Source organism: Paramisgurnus dabryanus, chromosome 7 (assembly GCF_030506205.2).
Source record: "Paramisgurnus dabryanus chromosome 7, PD_genome_1.1, whole genome shotgun sequence".
Classification (NCBI taxonomy): Eukaryota; Metazoa; Chordata; class Actinopteri; order Cypriniformes; family Cobitidae; genus Paramisgurnus; species Paramisgurnus dabryanus.
Genome location: NC_133343.1, coordinates 9,793,178 through 9,816,629, shown reverse-complemented (window position 1 = coordinate 9,816,629; position 23,452 = coordinate 9,793,178). Strand labels below are relative to the sequence as shown.

General features: G+C 36.0%; 2 protein-coding genes across 11 annotated transcripts in view; one reads left to right on the top strand and one right to left on the bottom strand.

Annotated features, from left to right (window-relative positions):
• Positions 1–805: 805 nt before the first annotated feature.
• Positions 806–5,953, bottom strand: tmem182b (transmembrane protein 182b). The gene is made up of 5 exons (XM_065240079.2): positions 5,461–5,953; positions 3,370–3,508; positions 2,494–2,589; positions 2,266–2,403; positions 806–1,976 (listed from the first exon to the last, which is right to left on the bottom strand). The coding sequence occupies exons 1-5, from the start codon at positions 5,614–5,616 to the stop codon at positions 1,708–1,710; spliced, it is 798 nt and encodes a 265-aa protein (XP_065096151.1). The 5' UTR covers positions 5,617–5,953; the 3' UTR covers positions 806–1,707.
• A 1,948-nt stretch (positions 5,954–7,901) lies between these two features.
• inpp4ab (inositol polyphosphate-4-phosphatase type I Ab) overlaps positions 7,902–23,452 on the top strand; it is a 74,943-nt gene continuing 59,392 nt past the window's right edge. For 9 of the 10 annotated variants that reach the window (XM_065240089.1, XM_065240088.1, XM_065240085.1 and 6 more), the window contains exon 1: positions 7,902–8,025. The gene's annotated coding sequence lies outside the window, so the exon portion shown is untranslated. Of the gene's footprint in view, positions 8,026–8,289; positions 8,356–23,452 lie in introns of all 10 variants that reach the window. The other variant, XM_065240081.2, reaches the window with a different exon arrangement.

Below are 23,452 nucleotides of genomic sequence, written 5' to 3'. Positions count from 1 at the left end.
TGAGTCAAAGAACTCAAAAAATTTATTTATTACTTCCAAACGGAGTCATTTCAATACCACAGCCTCATTGTAACAAACACTGCAAATAAGTACAAACTTTTGGTGATTGTGATCAGTTCAATTTGCCAGGTTAGCTAAGAAAGAGTCTGGCACTGCAAATTTACTTCAGTTTAAAGTTAAATCAACACGATTGGTTGAGGAGGTTCCAGTTCCCAGCATGCTTTGCATGAGCCTGCAATACGAGAGCATTTTTTGAAATTAAGTGCTATTTTATGTGTTTTTTAGTAAAGAGAAAGACTAAATGGTGTTAAACATTTATTTATGTTGGAGATTTAGAAGAGTTTGCTATTTTTTTGTTTTGTGGTTACCATTGTTCAGAAGTGTAGTGCCTGTGCTTAGGCTGTAGGTCGGATACATGTTGGTTTATCATATAAACCATGATGACTGTGTGAAAGTCTGCACTGAGTTCAGTCTCAACACACTTTCAGTGGTATTACATTTTCATAAGTCACATGATCTATTTCTGTGACTTGTGAACAAAATTTAATGGTAAAAAGAGGTTTTAAGTACGGTATACAAAAAATATTTATCGTAAACAGTCCTTATAATAAACAGTAGTTTTATGTATATTGTACTTGAAGAATTAATAAAATGAAGCGTAAACTTTTAAATTTGGGTTAACTGAAATTTTTTAAGTTATCTTTACTTAAAATTTTTGATGTTGGCTTACTTAAAAAAAATTATGTAATCAGTTTCAACAAAATTTTTGAGTACTCTGAACTTGTCGGGTTTTACAGTGCAGGCATGCCTTAGGCTGGCCACACTAAAAGGCCACTTTAAAATGTCTGCCAAAAGTGTTGCGTTATAATTTTGTTAAATGTATTTACTTTAGCTGTGCTACTGTGTACCAGTGTGCTACCGTGGCCAATGCAGCCTATAGAAGTGGGAATTAATTTGGACCCTCATGATTCGATTCAGAATGGAATCTTACGGTCCCGATTTGATTCAGAATCGATTCTCGATGTACTAATTAGCATATTTGTGACGTCATACGTCACATTTGCGCTCAAAGCCATCTAGATAACAAACTATGTTACAGAAAACGCTATTTGCACAGTCAGATGACTTAGTAAATTAAAGGCACTGTTTCTCCCTTCTGCTCACTGAACAGAGAAAATGCAGAGGAACTTATCGAGTGTATTTTGTTTTCTTGCAGTTTAGAATTAGTCAAACAGAGCTGTCCTAAATATATTAGTTTTTTTCTTTCTCTACTGCTTGTGTATAAGCTTCGCTGTAGGTGCTCGTGCGGTGTGTGCTCTCAAGCTGTCCGTGTGCAGCACCGCTCCCGCAGTTGAGTTCTGCCTTTTGGTTCTGATAAAGTCATGTTATTATTTTGTAAACTAACTTTTAAAAATCGTTTTTTGATATTTGTGAATAGATTCAGAATTGTCCACGTCCGCATCGCAATGCATCGAAGATTCGATTTCCCCCCACTCCTAATGCACAGAAAAAAAACAGCATAATGTCCTCTTACTTTTGAGTCACTTTGGCACTGACAAAGTGTTAGCTGCAGTGCCTAGATCAGCAAAATCAATTTCCCCTGGGTCAGCTCATGTGCTTAACAGTACAAAACAGTACAATCTTATTACAACAGTTCCTTTGGACATTGGTAAGTAAAGACTCACACACCATATTTAAACAACAGAGCTATACACATTCCTCTCGCATCGAGAATATCAGCTTCTCTGTGTTCCTGGTTGATGCCCTGCTGGTTGATGAAATGAGCAGGAGGAACAGGCCAGTGAGAAGGCTGAGGAAGGCAGCAGTGGGAGCCAACATAAAGGATGGACCGTAATGGACACTAAGCTGCAGACTGGGACACACTAAACGCCTGCGCTGGAGACCGTACCTCTCTAAAGAGTCTGAGACCTGCATCCATAAAGCAAACATCAACACTACAGAGAAGATTAAGACACCTGCAGGGTGAAAACAATGTTTGAAAGAAGGTATACAATTCACTATTAAATGAAGAAGCAAAATAGGTATTTTGATGACTGATCTTTTTTTTAAATCCGACCCCACAAGTGTATTCGGATTTCATTTGTATGACTTGGTACTGTAGTATGAAAAAAATACTTTGTATAAAAAATTTTATGATGTCTCACAACCTAACCTATATGTGAGTGGGGCAAATTTGCAACTATGTCATCTTTCTAACTGTTAAAATAGTTACAAATGGTCATGAATGTGTTTCACATTCCTTACCTCCAGTTATAAAGAGAGACCCTCCAGCCTCATACAGGCGATGGCTGGTCCTTGGTGTTGCGCAGATTGTGACAAACCCTCCAATCAACATAGAGGTGGCTCCCAGCACAAAAATAGCACACCAAAATGCCCTTTGCACTAGAATTTATGAAATTAATTTAGATTTCTTTGTAAACAGAGTAAATGATGATGAATCCGTTTCAAAGACCATTTCATAAAGGTTCTGACCTGTGGCATAATCTGAAGTTGGAAGGCCATTGGCAATGGAGACAGGAGCGTGGGACAGGTAAGCTGGCATGCAAACCTTCTGGTATGGCTGGTTGGCTGGTAAAAAAAATGGAATCAGTATACAAATAATTTCCAGCAAAATTAGAATAATTGTGACCCTGTCTGTGAAACCATCAAGGTTTGAATTCAATGATTGTTTTTACATTGATTTCAATCTTTGACATGGTTCTTACTCAGCAAATATTAAACATATAAATGTGTAGGATGATGTAAAACAATAAATTACAAAAAATGTCTGGGTTTTCGCAATCAAAATAAGAGGAAGTAAAGAGATGCATTTGTAAAAAAAAATTCTGTATGTTTGCATTAGTGTATTTAAGTTCATATTAAGCAGTGGCGACCGGTGACTTCTCTTCCGAGAGATTTTAAAATACTGTATGTTTTGAGTATCGTGTGTTGCTCGTCATTTCAAAATATGTGTTTGTTGCTTCATGTGCATCATGTGTCTTGTCAAAATACGTACGTGCTGCACACACGTCAAAAGGATTTTTGGTTAAAAGAAATGCTCATATAAGTGAAATAATCACAAGACACTAACTTAACACTAAACTCTAATTACGAAGCGAGTATGGCAAACACCAGCGTATCTTTTATCATAAACCCCTTCGAGGAATCTGCAGCAGACACATATTATGACCTCACGCGTGATGCACATTAGTTTACATGACACACCGAACACATATTTTGAAATGATGAGCCACACACATGACGGGCTACATACATGTTGTGATGAGCTTCGCAACGTGCGCCCTCGAAAAAGAAGTCACCGGCCGCTACTAAAGTTTTAAAAAATGATAAAATAAACAAATAACTTACTGATCCAAAAAGTCAACATGCTTTCCTGCTCTCCATCTGAACCCTTCTGATAAGAACATCTCCAAAAGAGGCCTTCGTGATAGAGGAGAGGCATGTTTTCAACCGGGAAACTTTCATCTGGTTGTGTATTTAAAATATCCTAATCAAACATAATTTAAAAGTCAATAAACAAGTTGTAAGATTAGTTAAGAAGAATGTCATAACAGTTTGTTGCTTGTTACTTCATGTTGACTTCTGTGAAAGAAATAAAGCATAAGCATCATCACAATAAAAATGTTCACTGTAAAAAAAAAATCATTTTACGGTAAAAAAAAACCTGCAGCTGTGGTTGCTAGGAATACAGGATTTTTTAAAAGCTTTTATTATTTATTGTTTAATTTTTAGTTTTAGTTTTGTAAACTTCACAATTCTTAACTGTGTATTTAAATAACTGTTATTAATATGTTATTGTATGTTATTAATAATATATAAATGAATATATATGTATATATGTATATATGTATATATATATATATATATATATATATATATATATATATATATATATATATATATATATATATATATATATATATATATATATATATATATATATATATGTCATAAACATTAATTAAACCACACAAAATGTAACATAAAACCCCCTAATTGTAATGTACAGTCTGGGAATTTATACCGTATATATAATATATGATAATTCAGGGCCTTTACTTTGAAAAAAGTACATTTGACTTTATTTTACTGTTAAATTAAATGTAATATTTTGTTATTTAATATTATTTAATATGTCAAGTAGTTTACAATTAAACACTGGGTTTTACTGTAGCATTTTTACAACTTGTTTTAAACTTTATACAGCCAGGGGCGTCAGTTTGTGTTGAAAAGTGGTGGGGACAAAAAATCAGATGAAAAAACATTACAGCATGACGGGAAAAATATTGAATAATGGCGCATCAAAAATGGGCATAGTGTAGGCCGGTCAACAACACAAAAATACTCAGCATAAAGAAAAAAAAATCTTTGTATTTTTGCCTTGTTTTCAGTAAAAATATCTAAAAATTCTTGAAATTAAGATGCATTTTCTTGAAAAACAAGAAAATAAGTCTAGTTTTTAGACGAAAAATACCAAATTTAAGTGATTTTGTGCATAAAACAAGCAAAAAAATCTGCCAATGGGGTTAGCACAAAAATGTGAGAATTTTTCTCAAACACTAAATTCGCAAATTGGCAGATTTTTTGCTTGTTTAATGCACAAAATCACTTACATTTGATATTTTTGGTCTAAAAACTAGATTTTTGCACATCAAGAAAAAGCATTTTAATTTAAGAATTTTTAGATATTTTACTAAGAAATTTTTTCTTGAAAATCTGACTTTCTTACTTAGTATTTTGTCTTGTTTTCAGTAGAAATATCTAAAAATTTTTAAATCAAGACGTATTTTCTTCATGAGCAAAATGACTTAAGTCTAGTTTCTAGACAAAAAATATACAATTTAAGTGAATTTGTGCTTAAAACAAGCAAAAATATCTGCCAATGGGGTGAGAAAATTTTGCTTAAATTAAGTGTTTAAGAAAAAAGAAATCTTATTTTTAGATTTTTTTCTCACCCCATTGGCAGATATTTTTGCTTGTTTTAAGCACAAATTCACTTAAATTGTATATATTTTTTTGTCTAAAAACTAGACTTATTTTCTTAGGTCATTTCGCTCATCAAGAAAAAGCATCTTGATTTAAGAATTTTTAGATATTTTTACTGAAAACAAGACAAAAATACTAAGTAAGAAAGTCATTTTTGCAGTGTAAGTCGCACGGGGATTGTTTGATTTTTCAGAAATTTTTAACCAAATGCTTTCAAAAAGTGGTGGGGACAAAATCAGCCATTTCAAAAAGTGGTGGGGACATGTCCCCAGCGTCCCCAGTGTAAATGACACCTATACAGCACAGATTAAAGTTCTATAGCGTTACAATTTAAACATTAAAGCATTTAAACATGTACCGTAAATATGTAAAATGTATTCTTAAAATTAGATTAAGAACATGCTCAGAAGTTTGAACTTTCAAACACATGGTACAGTAAATATGCCCACTTACCTTTGTGACTCTCCATGGTCTGAAAACTGCCACATCACCTTGTTCGCAAGATTCAGATACCAAAAGCCAGTAATCAGACCCAAGAGACCCCAAAAGAAATATTAAGCTTAGAGCTCCAAAGAACCCAGCCAAGAACTGTAACACTTCCAGATGCATGGCTGCTGGATCGTCTTTCTGTCAGTCTCTGTCTCTGAATTTCTTTACTTCTTGGTCTGTGTTCCCAAAACCATCTCCATCTGCTTTGTTAATCAGTTTCTTTAGTGTTCACATTATTTCTTGTCTTCCTATCGAAATCTGAGTTCTGACTCTCACTAGTGTGGCCACTGTGCAATGACCCATGCTAAAAAAAGACCTGACATCACTATTCTTAGACTACTGTAAGGACTTATTTTAAAACAGATGTCTAATCCAGTAGCAAAATAAAGAGCAAGTATAAAAATTAATCTTTACAATATTTAAACGGCAATATGTGTCTGATAATTATTTTATGATTGTAGCACTATTCATATCAGGTTACACAATCTGTTCTCATTTAAGCTGTTCCGTACTGTGAGGTAATGGTATAGAAAATAGCGTCTGTCATCATGTGTTGCTGGAGTCAGTATTCAGTAACCACATTTAATAAAAATAGATGTACTACTGTAAAATGTTTATTTGAATTTGAAACAGATCTACCCGTGTTAAGACACTTAGGTCCTAATTAAATGAATGTATATTGCTGAGTAATAACAACAGTGAAATATTAACTTAAGTGTTATATTAAATTATTTCTGTTTAATATCTGAAAGAACATAATGCATAATTTCACAAAAATAAAAATGTCACTTTTACCACAATATATTCCCCAATCTGTAATTCCGTCACCTTGATCTTTATCAAGATGGCAAATTTGCTCTGAACCAAGCACACTAAATAGCTATGTTCATATGTTACTCGCTATTATGTAATAAAAGTAAATAGTAAATAAGTATGCAAAATATGTTTGCGCTTACGCTGTCAGAATAAAAATTGCAAAAAAAAAAAAAAAAAAATGGTTGCAGGCTGTCACTGGGGCAGCTCCCTTTAAAAAGATCCTAAAATGTATTTACATGTTACATTATGGCACCAATATACCTTTGATGTACAAATATGTACTGTTTGGTACCAATATGTACCTCTTTAGGTGCAAATGTGACAATTTTTAAAAGGGTACTGCACCAGTGACAGCTATTAAATTCAGGTACTAGGTAGATTAAAAAATCAGAGGCTAAGTAAAAAGTATAAAGCTTTTAGCTTGACTTAATTTTGAAGCTAGTTTCACCTTTGCATAGTTCACCTATATTTTACATAATACACCATCATATGAATGGCTGTGGTTGGTATTTTCCAGTTCCTCATAACCATGCAGAGAATTTTATTGGAGCCCAGTATAAATCTGGTTAAAATGAGTCATGTGGATTTTTCATGAACATGGTAAAGTATACCTAAAGTGTGACCACAAAGTAAGCAGGAAAAGTTTTATTCTGATGATATTACTTTGATACTAAATAAAGTTTAGCCTGTGAGGAAAGATAATACATTTAGAGTATTAGACAAAATCTTTACATCAATTCTAGTTGTTTTGTTTCTCTGTCTGTTTTAATAAACCTTTTTAGTCAATTTATACACCTATTTGTAATGCTAGTACATTGTAGTAGTTCGCCAGAGAAGAATACTTTAAAATGTAACAAAAAAATATATATTATATAGTGCTGCTAATTAATACAAAATATTTAGTTGTATTAATTCCTGTTAGTCAAATTATCAGAGATAAAAAAATATTTCGTTGTTGATTTTTTTAAGTAGACTAATTAAGACTAATTTTGTGGATTAGACAAAAAGTTTAAAGAATTAACAATGATGTGTATATTTACAATCATCCACATGATGGCAGAATAGAGCTAAGAATCTGTAAGTTTTCATATTTTTGCATGGCACGAAATACCTGTGTGAATGCACTTAGATGCACATGAAACCGTAAGCACGCATTGGAGACTTTTATCTCAGTATTAGAAAATGTATTATAAAATATATTATTTATTTATCAGGTATATTTTTATTTTAAATATGATATTTTTATTCTTAAACAAAAATGACAGCAATTACCGTCAATCTTACTCCCTGGCTTCACATTAAAATCCTTCCGATTTTTGTTTTGGGATGATATACTCCCTAGTTTCAACGTAATTAAAACATAATAAAACAAATTTAGTAGTAAATTTTCTAAGTGTATTACTTAGACAAATTATGTAAATACATTTTCATTAGACAAACCAGAATGTTAAGCTAACGCGTTGTTTTACTTTTGTCTCCTGAAATCAGATTATTTGTTTGTGTTGCCTGAGTGAGCGCGCTTGCACGTGTATCTGCAGACAGAGCGCGTGGAAAGGGCGGGACCGGACATGGAAGCGTCATGCACAAGGGCGGAGTCTCGCCCTGCAGCAGAGAAGCGCGCAGGAGGCAGAGCGCTGGAATTTGGCAACAGAGATTAGAAAGCATCTTTAACTCTTCCCAACGATATGGATTGACATAGCGACCCACTGGGATGTGAGTGCATTTTATTTGTGAAACATTAAGAAGAGTCTTTATGTTATTTGATGGTTACAAAACCACAGAAAGGCAATAAGTAATGTGCGTGCTGTTTCTGTGCTCTGTAGTGCGCAAGGCGATCGAACTAAAAATAAGTTAGGTTTGTATCGTTGTTATCCACTCGGTTGTGATGTATGTTGTGATCGTAATAGTCTGTTACGAGCTTTTATGTGAGAAATCTTTAAAGACCAAAGCGAAAGCTACTAACGATTCTTGTCGCAGGGAAAAGCCTGGAAGTGTCATTAATCGGCGGCGGAAGGTTAAAGTGAATGCAGTGTGACTTGAAAGGCCAGTGTTTTCTCTTGCTAAATTATCTGACATCATGCATTGTGAAAGTGAAACACGGTACAGGTTTAAACTTTGGCAAGTGCTTTCAAAATCCTTGTGCATGTGTAATTGTAAACTTGTAAACATTCTTATTACGGCTCATTACTTAATAAGGATGTGGTTTATGATAAAGTGCCCTGTGTACTAACGTTACATATGCTGTTTGGTTGTGCAATAATGTTTAGGATCATTATGCATATATGATAAGTTATAAATAGCTAATCTGTTTACTCAGGCCCTAAGAGAGGTCTCGTGGTGTATTCCGTCTATACACCAATTTGTCAGGTTTACCACGTTGGATCTCGTGAGGCTGGCGTTGTTGCATAAATGTTGTGTAATTGACCACACTGGGTTTTGGTGATTTGTTATAGTTTCACTAAGCTGAGAGGAAAACATGGGCACATGGCAGGAGATTGCCTTTATAAAGCACGAGTTAAGCAAAATATGAACATATGACACAATATGATACTGTTCTCAATCTCGGGTCCTGCAAACCTGTATGCATTAAAGGGGACATATTATGAAAATCTGACTTTTTTCAAGTTTAAGTGCTATAATGGGTCCCCAGTGCTCCTGTCAACCTAGAAAAAAAATCAGCCCAGTGCAAGCATGTAAAAAATAGGTAATTGAAATTTGGCTCCCCTTGTGATGTCAGAAGGGGATAATACTGCCCCTTAATCGGCACTATCCTACCACGGCACTGCCATTTAGTGCAGAGATCAGCTCATTTGCATATTAAAGCCCACACCCAAAAACTGCACATTTTTGCTCACACCTACAAAGTGGCCATTTTAATATGCTATAATAAATGATCTATATGGTACATACGTACTCTGGGGACACCAAAGATTTATTTTAAAAAGTCTTGTGAAATGTCACCTTTAGTGTCTTACGTGTGTAACACAAAATAATATATTTAGATTTTTTCGTCTATACAGTGAATCAAACTAAGTGAATCAAATTAAGAGCCCATTGACATTTCAAAATGCTTTTTATTTTCACACTTTGATAGTCATAGATTTGTAATGACATACAGGTTAGCAAATGATAGCAATATTTTTCTTCTTGTTTGGCTCAACCATCCATTTTAGACCTTTTAAATTGATATCAGTCTGTTTGATTGTAAATTATACATTTGTATGTCTTATAATTGTATGTAGAGCATAGCTTGTTTTTAAGTATCTTGTTTATACTTCCAGATTGGCTAACATTCGCCACAGGAAAAGTACTCAAAGGCTGTGTACAGAATAGGGGTGGACACAAGTAATCGATTGACCAAGTACTCGAACGTGGCATTGACAAAAACGATGACCGTGTGTTTATTAATTTTTTATGCTTTTTTTGTTGTTATGGCGGAATTTGGATATCTAGTTAGCATTACAAGCGCCTGTGGTAGTAAAGACTGGGTGCGTGTTTAACGTCGACGTAAGCTGAGCAGACCACCGTATGACATCAGTACCATACATGATTCAAAAGCTTCCTATGCGCACTCGTGCCGGCCGCGGCACCCCCGCTGATCCGTGCAACGATGTAAAGCCGAACATACCTCACATAACTGAGGCACTGTGGTTTTAAAAGGATGCAGTAATTTTCGGATTCACTTCGTTAAGAAGAAAATACAGTCAGTCAGGTGCAAAATATTCAGTGCCGTCACAGGTTCATGTCATCATTTAAGCATGTTTTAATGCATATCCACAACAGGAGTTAAACTTTCTGTCCAGTACATAACTTAGTGCAAGTCTTGCATTTTGTGCAGATATATGCATGTTGTATAATACATTTGTGTTGTATCAAGGCTTAATATTATGTAGAGTGCGTCATATAGAAATCGCTTCAGTTTGTGTTTGTTAACCCTTTAGTTTCACTTCATCACACAGCTATTCCTGTTAGAGGTTTCTGTTAAAACATTTAATTCATAAACAATTTGGTATGTGTTCACTTTTTTTGTCAAAGTTTCTTCAAGTTTTTTAAAGTTTTTTAATAAACAATATTTTATTTCCACTATGATGCGCAGGCCCTGTCCCTTTGATTGCCCCGCACCCAGTTAATCGAGTACTCATTTTCCAGACCTATGGATTAATCAAAATGAAAAATTACATACATGCACATCCCTAGTATGAAAACGCCTACTTTCATAGTATATAGTAGAATGGACCCTTTGATAGACTCGATGCATTTGATGGACCCTTTACTCTCTCGTGATCTCGGGAGAAGATTTATCCAACAAAGAAGGAGGTGCATTGTTTATTCAAAAATGTCCAAAAGAGGTAACGTGGCTCTATTAAAATGCAAATACATATATTAAACAGCTGTCCCTTGTGGTTAAATTGCGCTAATTTAAAGCTCACATAACACACACTGTTTCTGCATATCTGATGTTAATGTTTAGAACCTATAGAGTAGTACTACATCCTTCATATTTCCAAAGTCTTTAGTTTTATCAGATTTATAAAAGACAGATAAGCTCTACTGATTCTTTCCAACAACGTACAAAAAAATTAGGAAAGAGGAGTTACGAGCTGTGAGAGGAGCAAGTCACGACCCAAGCAACATTGTATACAACGCTGGATTTCCAAAATAACACAGAAGTCTTAGTTACCGCATGCAACTTAAGATTCGGTTGGGACTTTTAAATAAAATCCAGTGTTTAACAAACACACACGCTGTTACCCCGTATATACAAACTATATCCATTGTTTCCATAATGCTGGATTCTTCTCCTTACATCCAAAAACACACTTCTTCTTTTGTGCCATTGTTGAGTCTTGATATAAAACAAAGCTGTTGCGTTATGAGATGCCTGTGACTTTTAGCATCCTCGGTTCTCACTCTCCCGCTGATTGACGTGTGGGTGTGGTTTTCCGAGGTTAGTGCCCATAAAAGGAAATTATATGTATGGCATATTTGAAAAAAAACTTTCTGAAACTTGTACGAATCCTGCTGAAGTGCATTCGGCTCAGAAATACTCGGTAACATGTCCAACTGCTTTTTTGACACTTTGCCTATTTTTATCATGAGGAAACCAACTCTTAAACTGTGTTAATAAGTCAGAATGCATGAAATACCATTGAACCCCCCCTTAACGTCATTCCAGTTAACGACTAACTATAAGACTATGTATGTCACATAAGCTCTTTTCACACAGACATTCCGTAAAATACACGGGAAAGGCATCCTGGATTTTTCCGGAATCGTTCGATTTTTTTTGTTCTTTACACTGCCATGATTACCGGCATCTGATGGTCCCAGAAAGACAGGTGACCTGTTGAAAGTCCCGCCCTCTCTTCTATGCAGCGTCTGAAGTTTGCAAATTATTTAATATTTCTCTCTCTTTTTTCTCATTTTTGTTTATGATAAGACTATAAAGGATATGCTGGTGAATGATCTCAGCTTCAGAATGGATATTTGACAAGCTCCCTGATCTCTGCTTTAATATAGTTTCTCATCGTGATTGTTTATATGCATTTAAAACCCGCATTTTGAGGAGCTGAACGATATATCTTGTTGGGATGACGCGCTGGTATTTTCGTTTATTATAGCTCAAATGAGCATGTGACGCGATATTCTTTTATGCTGCTGAATGATCTCCGTCTCAATGCAGTAAGTGACGAGCTAACTTACCTGATTCTGCTTCAGTCCAGTTTGCTGACATTTCTCAACGTGAACGTTGTAAATCCCTCATTTTACAGAGTTGAACCAACTTCATGTTGCCATGACACGCGCGTCCTCACTACGGCACGTGCGTCATTGTTTATGCGTCTGATTTATCATTTCCTGATAACTGCTTCAATCTAGTTTGCAACATTTCTCGTGGTGAATGTTTATATGCATGTTATCTCTCCTTTTAAGGAGCTGAACCATAACTTTTGTTGTGATGACACGCGCGTCCTCACTACGACACGCCCATTATGGCATTATTTCGGCTTCTTATTCACACAGAGGGTTTTCCGTGTATCTGACTAGGTCCTCTTTCCGGCAACGATCCCAAAAGATTAACCGGACGAGTTTGTGTGGAAAAGTTGCGATGTGCGGTGACATTGTTTAATGTTGCAATGACGATGTGAGCTGCGATAAATATTTTATATTTTTTCATGTTTTAGGGGCCATTCACATGTCGCGCCTAAAACGTGTGGAAAACGCTTGACACGTAGGTTATTGTCACATGATCTGCACGCTGCGCTTGTGTCATTCTGAAAAGTTAAAATGTTTTTGAAAAGTCTGGAAAAACGAGCGCTTAGCACCACGTGCGAGTCGCGACCTCTGCGCTTCCAGAGCGCACATACTGCGCGCCTACATTTGAAATAATGAATTTGAGCGCGCAATAGACGCAATATGTGAATCACCGTTTCCACAGTACCTGTGTTTGTGGGGTCATCTCTCCTAAATCCAAAATAATTCCATGATATATCTTAAGTGCTATTCCTTTTCACCACAAGGTCTTGGTCTGACAACACATTTTTCTCACTCTTCTCTCCTTTCTCCGCCATCGTTTTTGCTAACAGGCACAGCGTCGCAACTGACACCTCACAAATCAATCTGAGCGTAGCTGACTTGGGGTTTCCCCTGATTGGCCTAATAGCATGAACGCGCAAACCATCCGTGCGTCCCAATTTACTGCCTACTTCCATACTATATAGTAGGCAAAGAGTACGAGAAGTAGTGCTTTTCGCCTACTATATAGTATGGAAGTATGCGGTTTGGGACGCAGGGCATGTCTTCAGGACTAAATGTGATAGGTCAAACGTTTATTACATGCGCTTACCGTTTTCCCTTCATTCATCGCGTCAAGGCTGTCTGTTGCGATGTGTTCATCGCGTGAGTTCATATCGCGATGACAATGAAAATTCGATGTATCGTTCAGCCCTACTAAATATTACCTACTGCTTTAACGGTTGATGATCATTTAATCAGTACCTACTGTCACAGTATGCGATTTTGGACGCAGGATAAAATCTCTTCCTTCACCCTCACAATCCGCAATGACTGGCTCACATCATCGCCTCAGCTCGAGGAACATTTAGCTCTGCTGAGATCAGTGTTTCAGTTTTATGTCAGTAATTTAAAGTTAGTCATATCTGTGACTCATACTGTACGTTACTTCCAGAACAGGTCTGCGATTAGTTTAACACATTTTTAACTGATTATTTCTCCTTGGTACCCAGAGAGGCACCTTGACAAGATTTAATGCTTGAGACTTACAATCACCGATACTTGTTTTCTCCTGAGGAATAAGCTTGTAGGCCTGTGCCAGGTTTGCAATGTCTATTTTTCTTCCAAGGACTCCCAGGCTGAGGGCAGGAAGCACATTTGCCATTGAGTTTGTGTAAACTGTGGAAAATCTTTATAGGCTAAGATAAACAGATATATCATCTTTTTTGCAAAAAGATGCTTATGCAATTGATGACATGTATTTCGGTCATGTTCAAGTGATGCACAATAGGATACATGTTGTGGTTCTCTTGGATTGTTTTCAGATCTGTCTCAATGACTCCCGAGGATGTAAGGAGATCAAAATCATTTGTTATTTGGCTACTCATACCATAATGCTACCAAAATGCCTAATAGTTATCCAGCACATGTCTATTGTTGATATATCCTGGGATATAAGATATTGCAGTCCATGTGGAGCTAAAACAAGAGTCTGTCCGTACTCCGTTTATAATATGTTTGCCCTGGAAAGCTCTCTGGTAATAGTTGTAAACGTGACCATGTGGAATCCTCCTCAGTCATATGCTGTGCTGAGGGAAGGATGTTATGTAATTGTGGTCCTGATGCAAACCATCCCACTGATCCTTCTCCAGTCATGTGGATGATGGAAACCTGGAAGCAATGTTGAAAAATATATTCAGGACTATTACCAGGACAATTCTTCTTTAAATATATAATCCTACAACATATCAAATGATAGAACAGACCATCTGCTTTTAAACAAAAAAACTGTTTCATCATATATTCATTTATTTTCTTTTTATTACCCCTCAAATATGGGTAGGTTTCTTCAAAAATACCACATTTTGAGCAGAAGGCTGAGATAATTGTATTTTTTAAGGACTTTTGATAGATATCAGATTCAGAGAGATTATCAAAACATACACAGAGTTTTTACTGTTTTTGAATCAGTGGCTGCTTTAGTAGTAGGTAGTCAAAAACACATTCGACCGGATTGCTTTTGTGTTGTAGACATGCATATGGTCAAATGTGTTTAAAGAGCCACTTAAGACCGCCTACTGACCTAATGTGTATTGAATGAGCACAATGTTTTTCCATTGGGCTAGGGCTGGACAATAATTCGGAATCAAAATATTTCAAGGTATATTTTTGTTCAATAATGGTGATATGGTTTCTAAACTTATTTCCGATATTTCGAAAACATTACAGCGTCCCGTGGCTATTCACATGTCACATCCAAAAACGTGTGTTAAGTGCTTGTCAAAATACCTTACCAGGTGATGCTGAAAAAACTGTGATGGGACCGAGGTGAGGGATGGCTATAGAGACCTCTTCACGCTGATTGGTTGAATTGCATGACCGCGCCCTTTCTGAACTAAGTTGAATAAACTTCATTTAAATCACTAGTATACTAAGATACCATCCGATAATTATATTGTATTTATATATGAAGAGTTTTGCTGCAAAACGAGATGAATCCGCTTTTAACATTTTTGTCAAAACATGTTTAATATTATGTTATCATGTTATTATCTTGTTTTATGGTGCTACTTAGCTGTATTTTTTAAGTTGTGAAGGTTTAAATCAAAACAAACCAACTGCAGTTGAATTCATATTAATTGGAATGCACAACCAAAAAACAAGATTTCTGAAAAAACGGAGTCATCTCGTTTTGCAACGAAACTCTTCATATAATCATTGGCTTGACATATGTACAATTTATCACATAGATGTAGCTAAAAATTTTTATTTAGTTGTGTTTGCGGATCCGCATAAACTGGGATCGTTTTAACCACATTGTCGTTTTTAGCACATTTTTAGCACATTCTCTGCAATATAAATGTACCTTTTTTGTACATAGGAAATTGCACACCCCTTTTATCACCACAGAGAAGGAACAAAACAGATGCAGGCTAAAATAATGGCCAGCATAATGTTTGTTTGCAGTGATCCATTTAATGCCAGAATAGAATCGTGGCACACAGCCATTTCTCTCATCCCCTTTTTAGATGGACCTCTGTGAAATAGGAGCTCAATATCGCTTATGTACGAAAAGCCGTGTCATTTCCCGCTGACCTTCAAAAGTTATTCTCCTTGTCTGGGCTCACTAAGGCTGAGAGAAAATTGCTGAATATGTGTTTTATATTCAGACATTGAACGCGAGACTTGTATCATGCATATCTTGTCAGGGTCTAGTTAAAGATTTCTCGTCCTGTGAGTTCTAGTCATTGTTATTGACATATAGTGTATTTGCCCAGAATAGAGAATTTAAGTACCCTAATTTAGTACCTTCATTCATATTCATTTACTTCCTCAAATTGATGCTTTGCTACAAGTGGGAGTATTTGCATCAAACCACATCCTTTAAGACCACTCAGACAAAGCAAAACAGCTCTCTCCAACTGCACATAAGCTCACATAAGCACATGTTCATTTCCACATATTCATAGTTTGATAAACACTTCTCACTTTCAATTATTATCCATTTTGAATTATTATTCTTAGCCTACATTTTAAAATTTGTGCAGATAACGTTAATGTTTCTCTTCATCAGACGTTAAAGATGTTTTCACATATAGTTCATTTTAAAAGAACCAAACCCAGTTCACTTAAAGTGAACCAGAGAAGGAACTAGCCAAATGTGTTCACAATATAGTGGACCCTTGTTCACATCAAAACTTTATAAGAAATCAGACCCCTGCTTTCTGTGTAGCAGTTGATTTTGATACATGTCAAAACAACACGTGAATCAGTCTGTGACCTAATTTTGCAACCAACCTCAATTCCGAAACGCAATGAGATGCTCTAGTAGCTGCCACAGGACAAACATGTTGTCATCTGAGACATCGTAAGGACAAAACGTGCTATGTAGAACAGTTTGTACATTTTAGGACTACTGTGTAGAAACATGACAGCGACTTCCATGTAAGGACACCCACAGTGTATGAAGATAAAAATGGCTCATTCTTAGGTCATAAAAACAATACAGTTCATATTGTGAAGTCTTTATACACTACTGATAATATAGTTATAGTATATTTCTGCACCTTTAGACACTCACACAAAGAGTGGATGAGATCAACTGATGATTCATTGAAAGCAGAAGTTGAAGTCCCAATGTTTCTATTTTTTAGTAAATCTTTATCCATGGTTGGTAAAAAATATGGTAACACTTTACTTGAAGGGGTGTGCATAAGACTGACACGACACCATCATAATCACGACATGAGACGTGTCATGAACATGAAGAAGATTTAATGCATGTTTATGTCAACTGTCATTAAGGGTATGATGGTTATATAATAATTATAATTATTATAGTTGAACACCATCACTAAAACTTATAACCGCCAAAACCCTGTAATTTAAATATTTTTAAAAGATTTTTTATCATAAAGAATGTTTAAATACTAATTAAAAACTGTCTGTGTTATTAATAGTCTACGTCGCTCTCACGCCCACCATGTTCTCAAACAGAAAACTACATCACGAAGCAGACACTGACAACTCAAATTATTTTAAATACTTTGACAAAATAAAACGGACACATCAAAAGTTTATACTAAACTTTATGTATGTGCAGAGTACATAAAAAAACTAACAGAACTTGTTCTTTCTCACACAGGGTTCTGAAGAAAACTAACAAAATATTTAATTAATTTAATGTAATTAACTTTGTACTGATATGGACCTAACTCTGGATGGCTTAACCCATTATTGTACTGTGTTCATTTGATTTTAAATCAAAATATACTTTTATAAATTTTCATTATTATTAATATTATTATTATTTATTATTGGATGATTATTTAATTTCTCTAACACCTGGAGAAAACTAGAGAAGATGATGAAGCTGTTATAAAACTATTTGACATAGTATTAACACTTGATGACATTTTAATGTCAAATTACATTTGTCCCACTCCAGTTGAGGTCAAGAAAAATATTCCTTTTGCTGTTATAAATCTATTTGACAGAGTATTAATAATTAATGACATTTTAATGACAAATTCAATTTGTATCACAGGTAAAAAGTGGTCAGTTATGTTGTCTTAGTAATGTGAAGTTGTCATGACAAGTTATAATGTATTGGTTAATATCAAGTTGTCATAATAAAGCCATCTCAAACAATGTCATCTTTGCAATAAAAATGACACACCTAATGACAGCTGTCATAAACGTGCATAAGATGTCCTTCATGTTCATGACACGTGTCATGTCATGATTATAAAAACATGAAGAGTTCAGATGCAAAACCCAAGTGCATATGTCATGTTTTTTTGTAAATGAGCATTTTTATAAGACTCTTATGTTAAAGGCGGGTTTAGGGTTAGGATTCGAAATTCGTATTGAAAAGATAGAAGCATTCAAACCCAACAGTTTCTTGCTTCCACCAATCTCTCACTTCCAGCTTTTATGACATCATTTTGCACTTTAGCTTCAAATCAGATTTCAGGCTTTGGGGTAAACTAAACACTACTGACTTTTTTAAAAAAGAGGGAGGAGACACTTTGTATTCCCCACCATAAATTCTTGTTTCAATAGAAATTATGTTAATGTCGAACAAGGCTGCACACAAGGAGCTTCAGTGGGTTTTTGGTATATTTTTTTTATAACTGTGCTTTCAAAAAGCTTGATACTCAACCTGAGTTCATGTGCAGGGAGAAGTAGCGAGCGATTTCATTTTTGCCAGATTCACAATTTTACCCTTAATGTGGAGAAAAAAGCTTGCAATTACTACAGGCAAGTATGAAAACTCCATCAAAAGTTTTATCAAAAGTGTTTAGCAGATGAATGCATGTGACTGTACATAAAATATCTATATTTAAAAAAGAATGCTGAGCCCATGCTGGGTGAAAGATGGCTGATGCTCATTTTCATCTCAAAGGGGGACATCTGTGGTTGTCCTCTAAAGAAATTATGCAAGCTCCAATTGGATGAACAGGCAAAAAAAGGAGGGGTAGATGCTTTTTGTTTTGTGCACAAAACACATACACCCTCACATAAGGAGTCTCTCACTCCTGATCTCTCTTGCTCACTTTGAGTCTCTCTGTTTATCACATACACTTTACGCACACACACGATTCCGAGGGCAGTGCAACTCTTAGATCAGTGTCTTCATAATGCTGCTTAGGCCATCTGGAGATCTTGCATAGTGGAAGCTATGTGCAAAAACATTAGGTAATCGGCTGTTTGACCCATACAGATAAACAGACTTAATCAGAAACCTAGGTTTGTTTTTAATAAAACATCCCACATTTGCATTTACCTGAAAATGTTAGAAATCTTGGGCATAACAATATGCCCAATACTTTATGATAGTAGGAGAAGACACCGAGTCTAAAAGTTGACAGGACAAACTTGTAATTAGATGGGAAAAAAAAGTTTACTGCAAGCTAGGGAATAGTACTGCTGGATTGTACTTGCATTACATCCTATTGCATGATCATAAAACTAGCATAATAAAATAAGTTGATTACAGGATGATAAGGGACACTTGTGGTACCACCAATTTAGGTACATTTTTAAATCAAAAAGATTGTTTGCCATCATAAACAGTCCTTAAAAGAGGGTAAAAACGGCTGAGAAAAGTTTTACCTGAGTGTGAATGTGTGTATGTGTGTGTGTGTGTGGGAGGAAATGATGCAGCTGTAAATGAGATGGGTGTGTGGGCTGTGGAAAGGAGAGTCTGATGTGTTACAGAGATGAGCAGTTCTTGGTCATTTTGAGCTTAGTGCGTTAACTCTTTGTGTGGGAAGTTCCAACCAGAGAAACAAAAGAGCATTTGAGGGGGATTTAGGCCACTCACCTCCTTAACTCTGTTTTGTTACCATGTTTGTGTTTGAGAAATGTGGCAGTGGAAGTTTGGCAGTCAGACAAAAAGTGAAAACTGGGGAAAATGTTTGCCCTTTTATGGTCTTCAGTTTTTGCCATCTGCCTAAGAGCCCGTCCACATGGAGATGCGTATGTAAGACTTTTGTACCGTATTGGCGCTTCGTCCAGATGGAGCATGAAACCGGATCCCAGAGTGGAAAAATCTAAAAATCACAACAATGTATTTTATAATACGAAGATGTTTTATTCAGGCACTGCTACGTCATGTAACAACAACAGCTATGGCAGACTATATGCTTCTGTTTGTGCTGCAGAATGTAGTGAGCCTATAAGCTTTACTAAAGCAAAATCTTCTGGTCCTTTGCCACTACGGTTAGCAATGACTATAGACAACAACAAGGTTTATGCACATGCTTCAATTCTTCTTTTACGTTTTAGTGTACCTCTGTGACAGAATTACAGCGCCACATACTGGTCTGGCATGTATCGATTTGAGTCAGTTTCAGTGTTTCGTCTGCACGCAGATATTTCGTTAGACAACGCCATGTTTACCGACTTTTTATTAGAATGAGGAAAAAGTGATTGGATAGAGAAAGCTCTGGCTTCGTGTGGATGTGGTCTCAGTCCACAATAAACACTCTCACTTTCTTTATTGTCTCTCTTAAATATGAGAAAAAGTTTTATAGCACTGCGCTTTAAATTCAAGAGACATTTAGTGTCATCCTTCAGAAACAAGACTTGATTTTAAATGATGTTTCTGGACGGTTTTGCAAAAAGGCAGCCCATATTCCATCTACTGTATGGTCTCTAAATTTGTGTCTTCTGCATTTTGAGTTGTCATTGAGTTGAGGTCGACTGACTTACAGATCTTACAGACATACAAATACAGAAAGAAACAATACTCTAGCTACGTTTACATGGACACCTTTTGCCTCCATCGAAATGAAATCATTCTGATTGATACATAATATTATAGTGTTTACATGAACACGTAATAATGTGATCGGATTGATGTGCGTGTTTATTTGGCATCAGCTTCAAAGCAGATTTGATCATTTGACATGCGCACATTTCACTAATATAGTTTTGCGTTGTTTCAAGATACACATACAAGGTCATAATTTATAAACGACAATCACACAAGCAGATTTATCAAGCAGAAGGACTGACCGGACTAAGCTGTCTTGTATCACTTTACAGAGGATTGGATTCACTTCATGTGACTTCCTTTAACAACACAAGCTCACGTTCTTTGCATCATGCGTAGGGGTGGGTATCGATTTAGATGTTCCAGATCTATTTGATTTCGATTCACAAGCTATAAGATCGATTCAGTTTCGATTCTCGGTTCGATTTACGATTCTGATTCTCTGGTCGGTTTTTATACTCGATTCTCGATTTAACTCAATGAATTTAGATTTAATACAAATACTATATTTCTAAAAAAGAACAGTGAACAGACGTTTACAAGTGGGTAATTAATAAAAAGAAATTAATAGCCACAAACCGGTATATTAAACTCTTTTATTTTAAGGTACACTTGGGTAAAATTATGTGCCTGTAAAATGTTCAAGCATTTGGCTTTTATTTCTAAAAAAAAAAACAGAGGTATAGACATTTGACTCCAAAAAATAAGCCTATTTATTTCAATTTTTACCCATTTAGTGTTTATAAGTGCCAGTGCCAACAATTAAACACTTTAATTTATTAATATGCACAATAGGTTTCATGCTGTAATCTAGCCCTGACATCAAAGTATATATCTGGTTTATGTACATTTCTACACCTGCAGCATTTACCATTAGGCTACTTACAAATTATATATAATTTCTGGGGTGAGCCTATTTGCTATGGTAACAACCTGTGTGTGTGTGCGCACACGTGCACCTGTGTTTGTGTATGTGTGCACGCGTGCTGTGCATGAGGAAGAGTGACACCCCAGTTTAAAAAAAAGTTTAAGCAACTGTGATGCATTGCGCGATTGGTCTGACTCGCGTGAGAGAGAGACAAGGGTGCATGCGTGTATGTGTGTGAAGGGGTTCTTTTTTAAGCTATACTCTCTTGCAATTGAACGTGAATACATTGACTACTTAAAAACATCAAAGCTAAACATCATATCTAGTCAAACCACATAACGACATCGCTACAAATACAGTATAGGATTAAAATCAGCGAAAGCTACGTAACCTTGTTTCATTGACGCTTAGTGAAACAGTAGTGGGTGTTTTCGGTTCAGATGCTGAATAGAATGTAATTATCCCAAACTTTAGACATTCTCTCTCTTCCCTTTATGGACATATTTACTCTCCGCCATCGCGCCAACTAAATTCAAAATGTATCACGCGCTATTATGTGCTTCCTGAACATTGAACAACGGTCCGTGTGAATCAGAACTCGGCGCGTGTAGTGCGCGTCATAGGAATTTAACGAAGCTTCGAGGCAGAATTTTTGCCTCGAGGATTTTTTTTAATCGAGTTAATAGGGTAACTCAATGAATCGTTTCAGCCCTACTTTATATTCATTTATAAAATTTATTACAATTGTCCATGTAAACGCACCTAATGATGGAAAACTTTATGGAAAATTGTAACAAAATGATTTAAGCAGGTGTTTTTTAATATTAATTCTGATAAAAAATAAATTAATACAGATATACATGCAAACTAGTGATGCGCAGATTGTGTGTATATCTCCAGGCTCTGCGGATAATACACGGTTCAGGTAATAAAAAAATCATATTATATTATTTGCGTTTGGGTCGCTGGTGGATGAAATAAATGAACACTCGCCAAATGCGGGAAATATCAGCTGTGGCAAGTAACTTTTTTAAATCACTAGCCAATTTGGCGGGTAACTTTTTAGGTTCAATCAATAATTTCTTCGTAAAACCCCTTTCTTCTGCTCATCTCTATTGCAAACTGAATCTGTTAAATATAAGTGTAACATGTTTTGGTGACCCATACTCGAAATGAGACCCCTGCCTATAACCCGTCCTAGTGAGTAGTGAACATGCGCACTGTAAGTCATGAACAAACACACACAGGTTTTCCACGGGTCCTTGAAAGTTTGTGAATCTGAGGGGATTCAAGGCCCTGGGAAGTTTTTAAAATATACTTACATAGATACAGGTCATTGAAAGTGCTTGAATCTATTTTATGCAAGAAATTTTCTGGAAAAAAATCCATTCCCTGTGTAGGATAGTATCAAAAAAATTCTAGACTTTTTAAGCACAAGTGCTAAACTGTTCGCTTTAAATGCTTATATCTTCTGTATGCGCATGTTGATTCATACCAAAATGCTTTTTTGCATAGTTGTGTTTGAGACATGAAAACATCTCGGGTTACGTATGTAACTGTTGTTCCCTGAGAAAAAAACAAGATACTGCGTCTCCCTTGCCATACTTCCTGTGTCCCTGTAACGCCATCTTTGGCAATATTTCAGATAACGATATACTTCCTGGCTCCCACGTCACCCTGTCTTTGTCATTAAGCCTCACAATTTGACATGTACATTTTAGACACACTTACCCCTGGAGTCGTCCCCAAAGTGTCACCGCAGTGACCCAGCGCAAGTTCCCTCGAAAGGGAATTGTAACAATGTATCTTAAAAGGTAACACAATGTAACCTTGCTCTCACTTAAAATGTGTCCCCACATTTAGTCCTTGAATTTGAGGGTATTGTACCTGGAAAGTCCTTGAAAGGTCCTTAAATTTGAAGTTAACAAAGGTGTGGTAACCCTGCACTCACACCTGGAGCAGTGGGCAGCGCCCGGGGAGCAACGGTGTTAAAGTTGGCTTTATACTTCTACGTCGATTGTATGGCCTAGCCTATGCAGAAATGAAAACCCAACTGATAAGCCTATGGGGTAGCCTGACGTGCACCTCTCCCAAAATATAACAACATTTCACTGCTATGCGGGATGCAAACGCTGTGATTTGTCTGCTAGAACTCCTCTCTCAGGTTAAAAAGATTTGCGTTGCATTTCCTTGCATGCATTTCTGCTTGCGATGGTAAAAACAATGATGGACCATTAAAGAGAGCTATATTTACAACT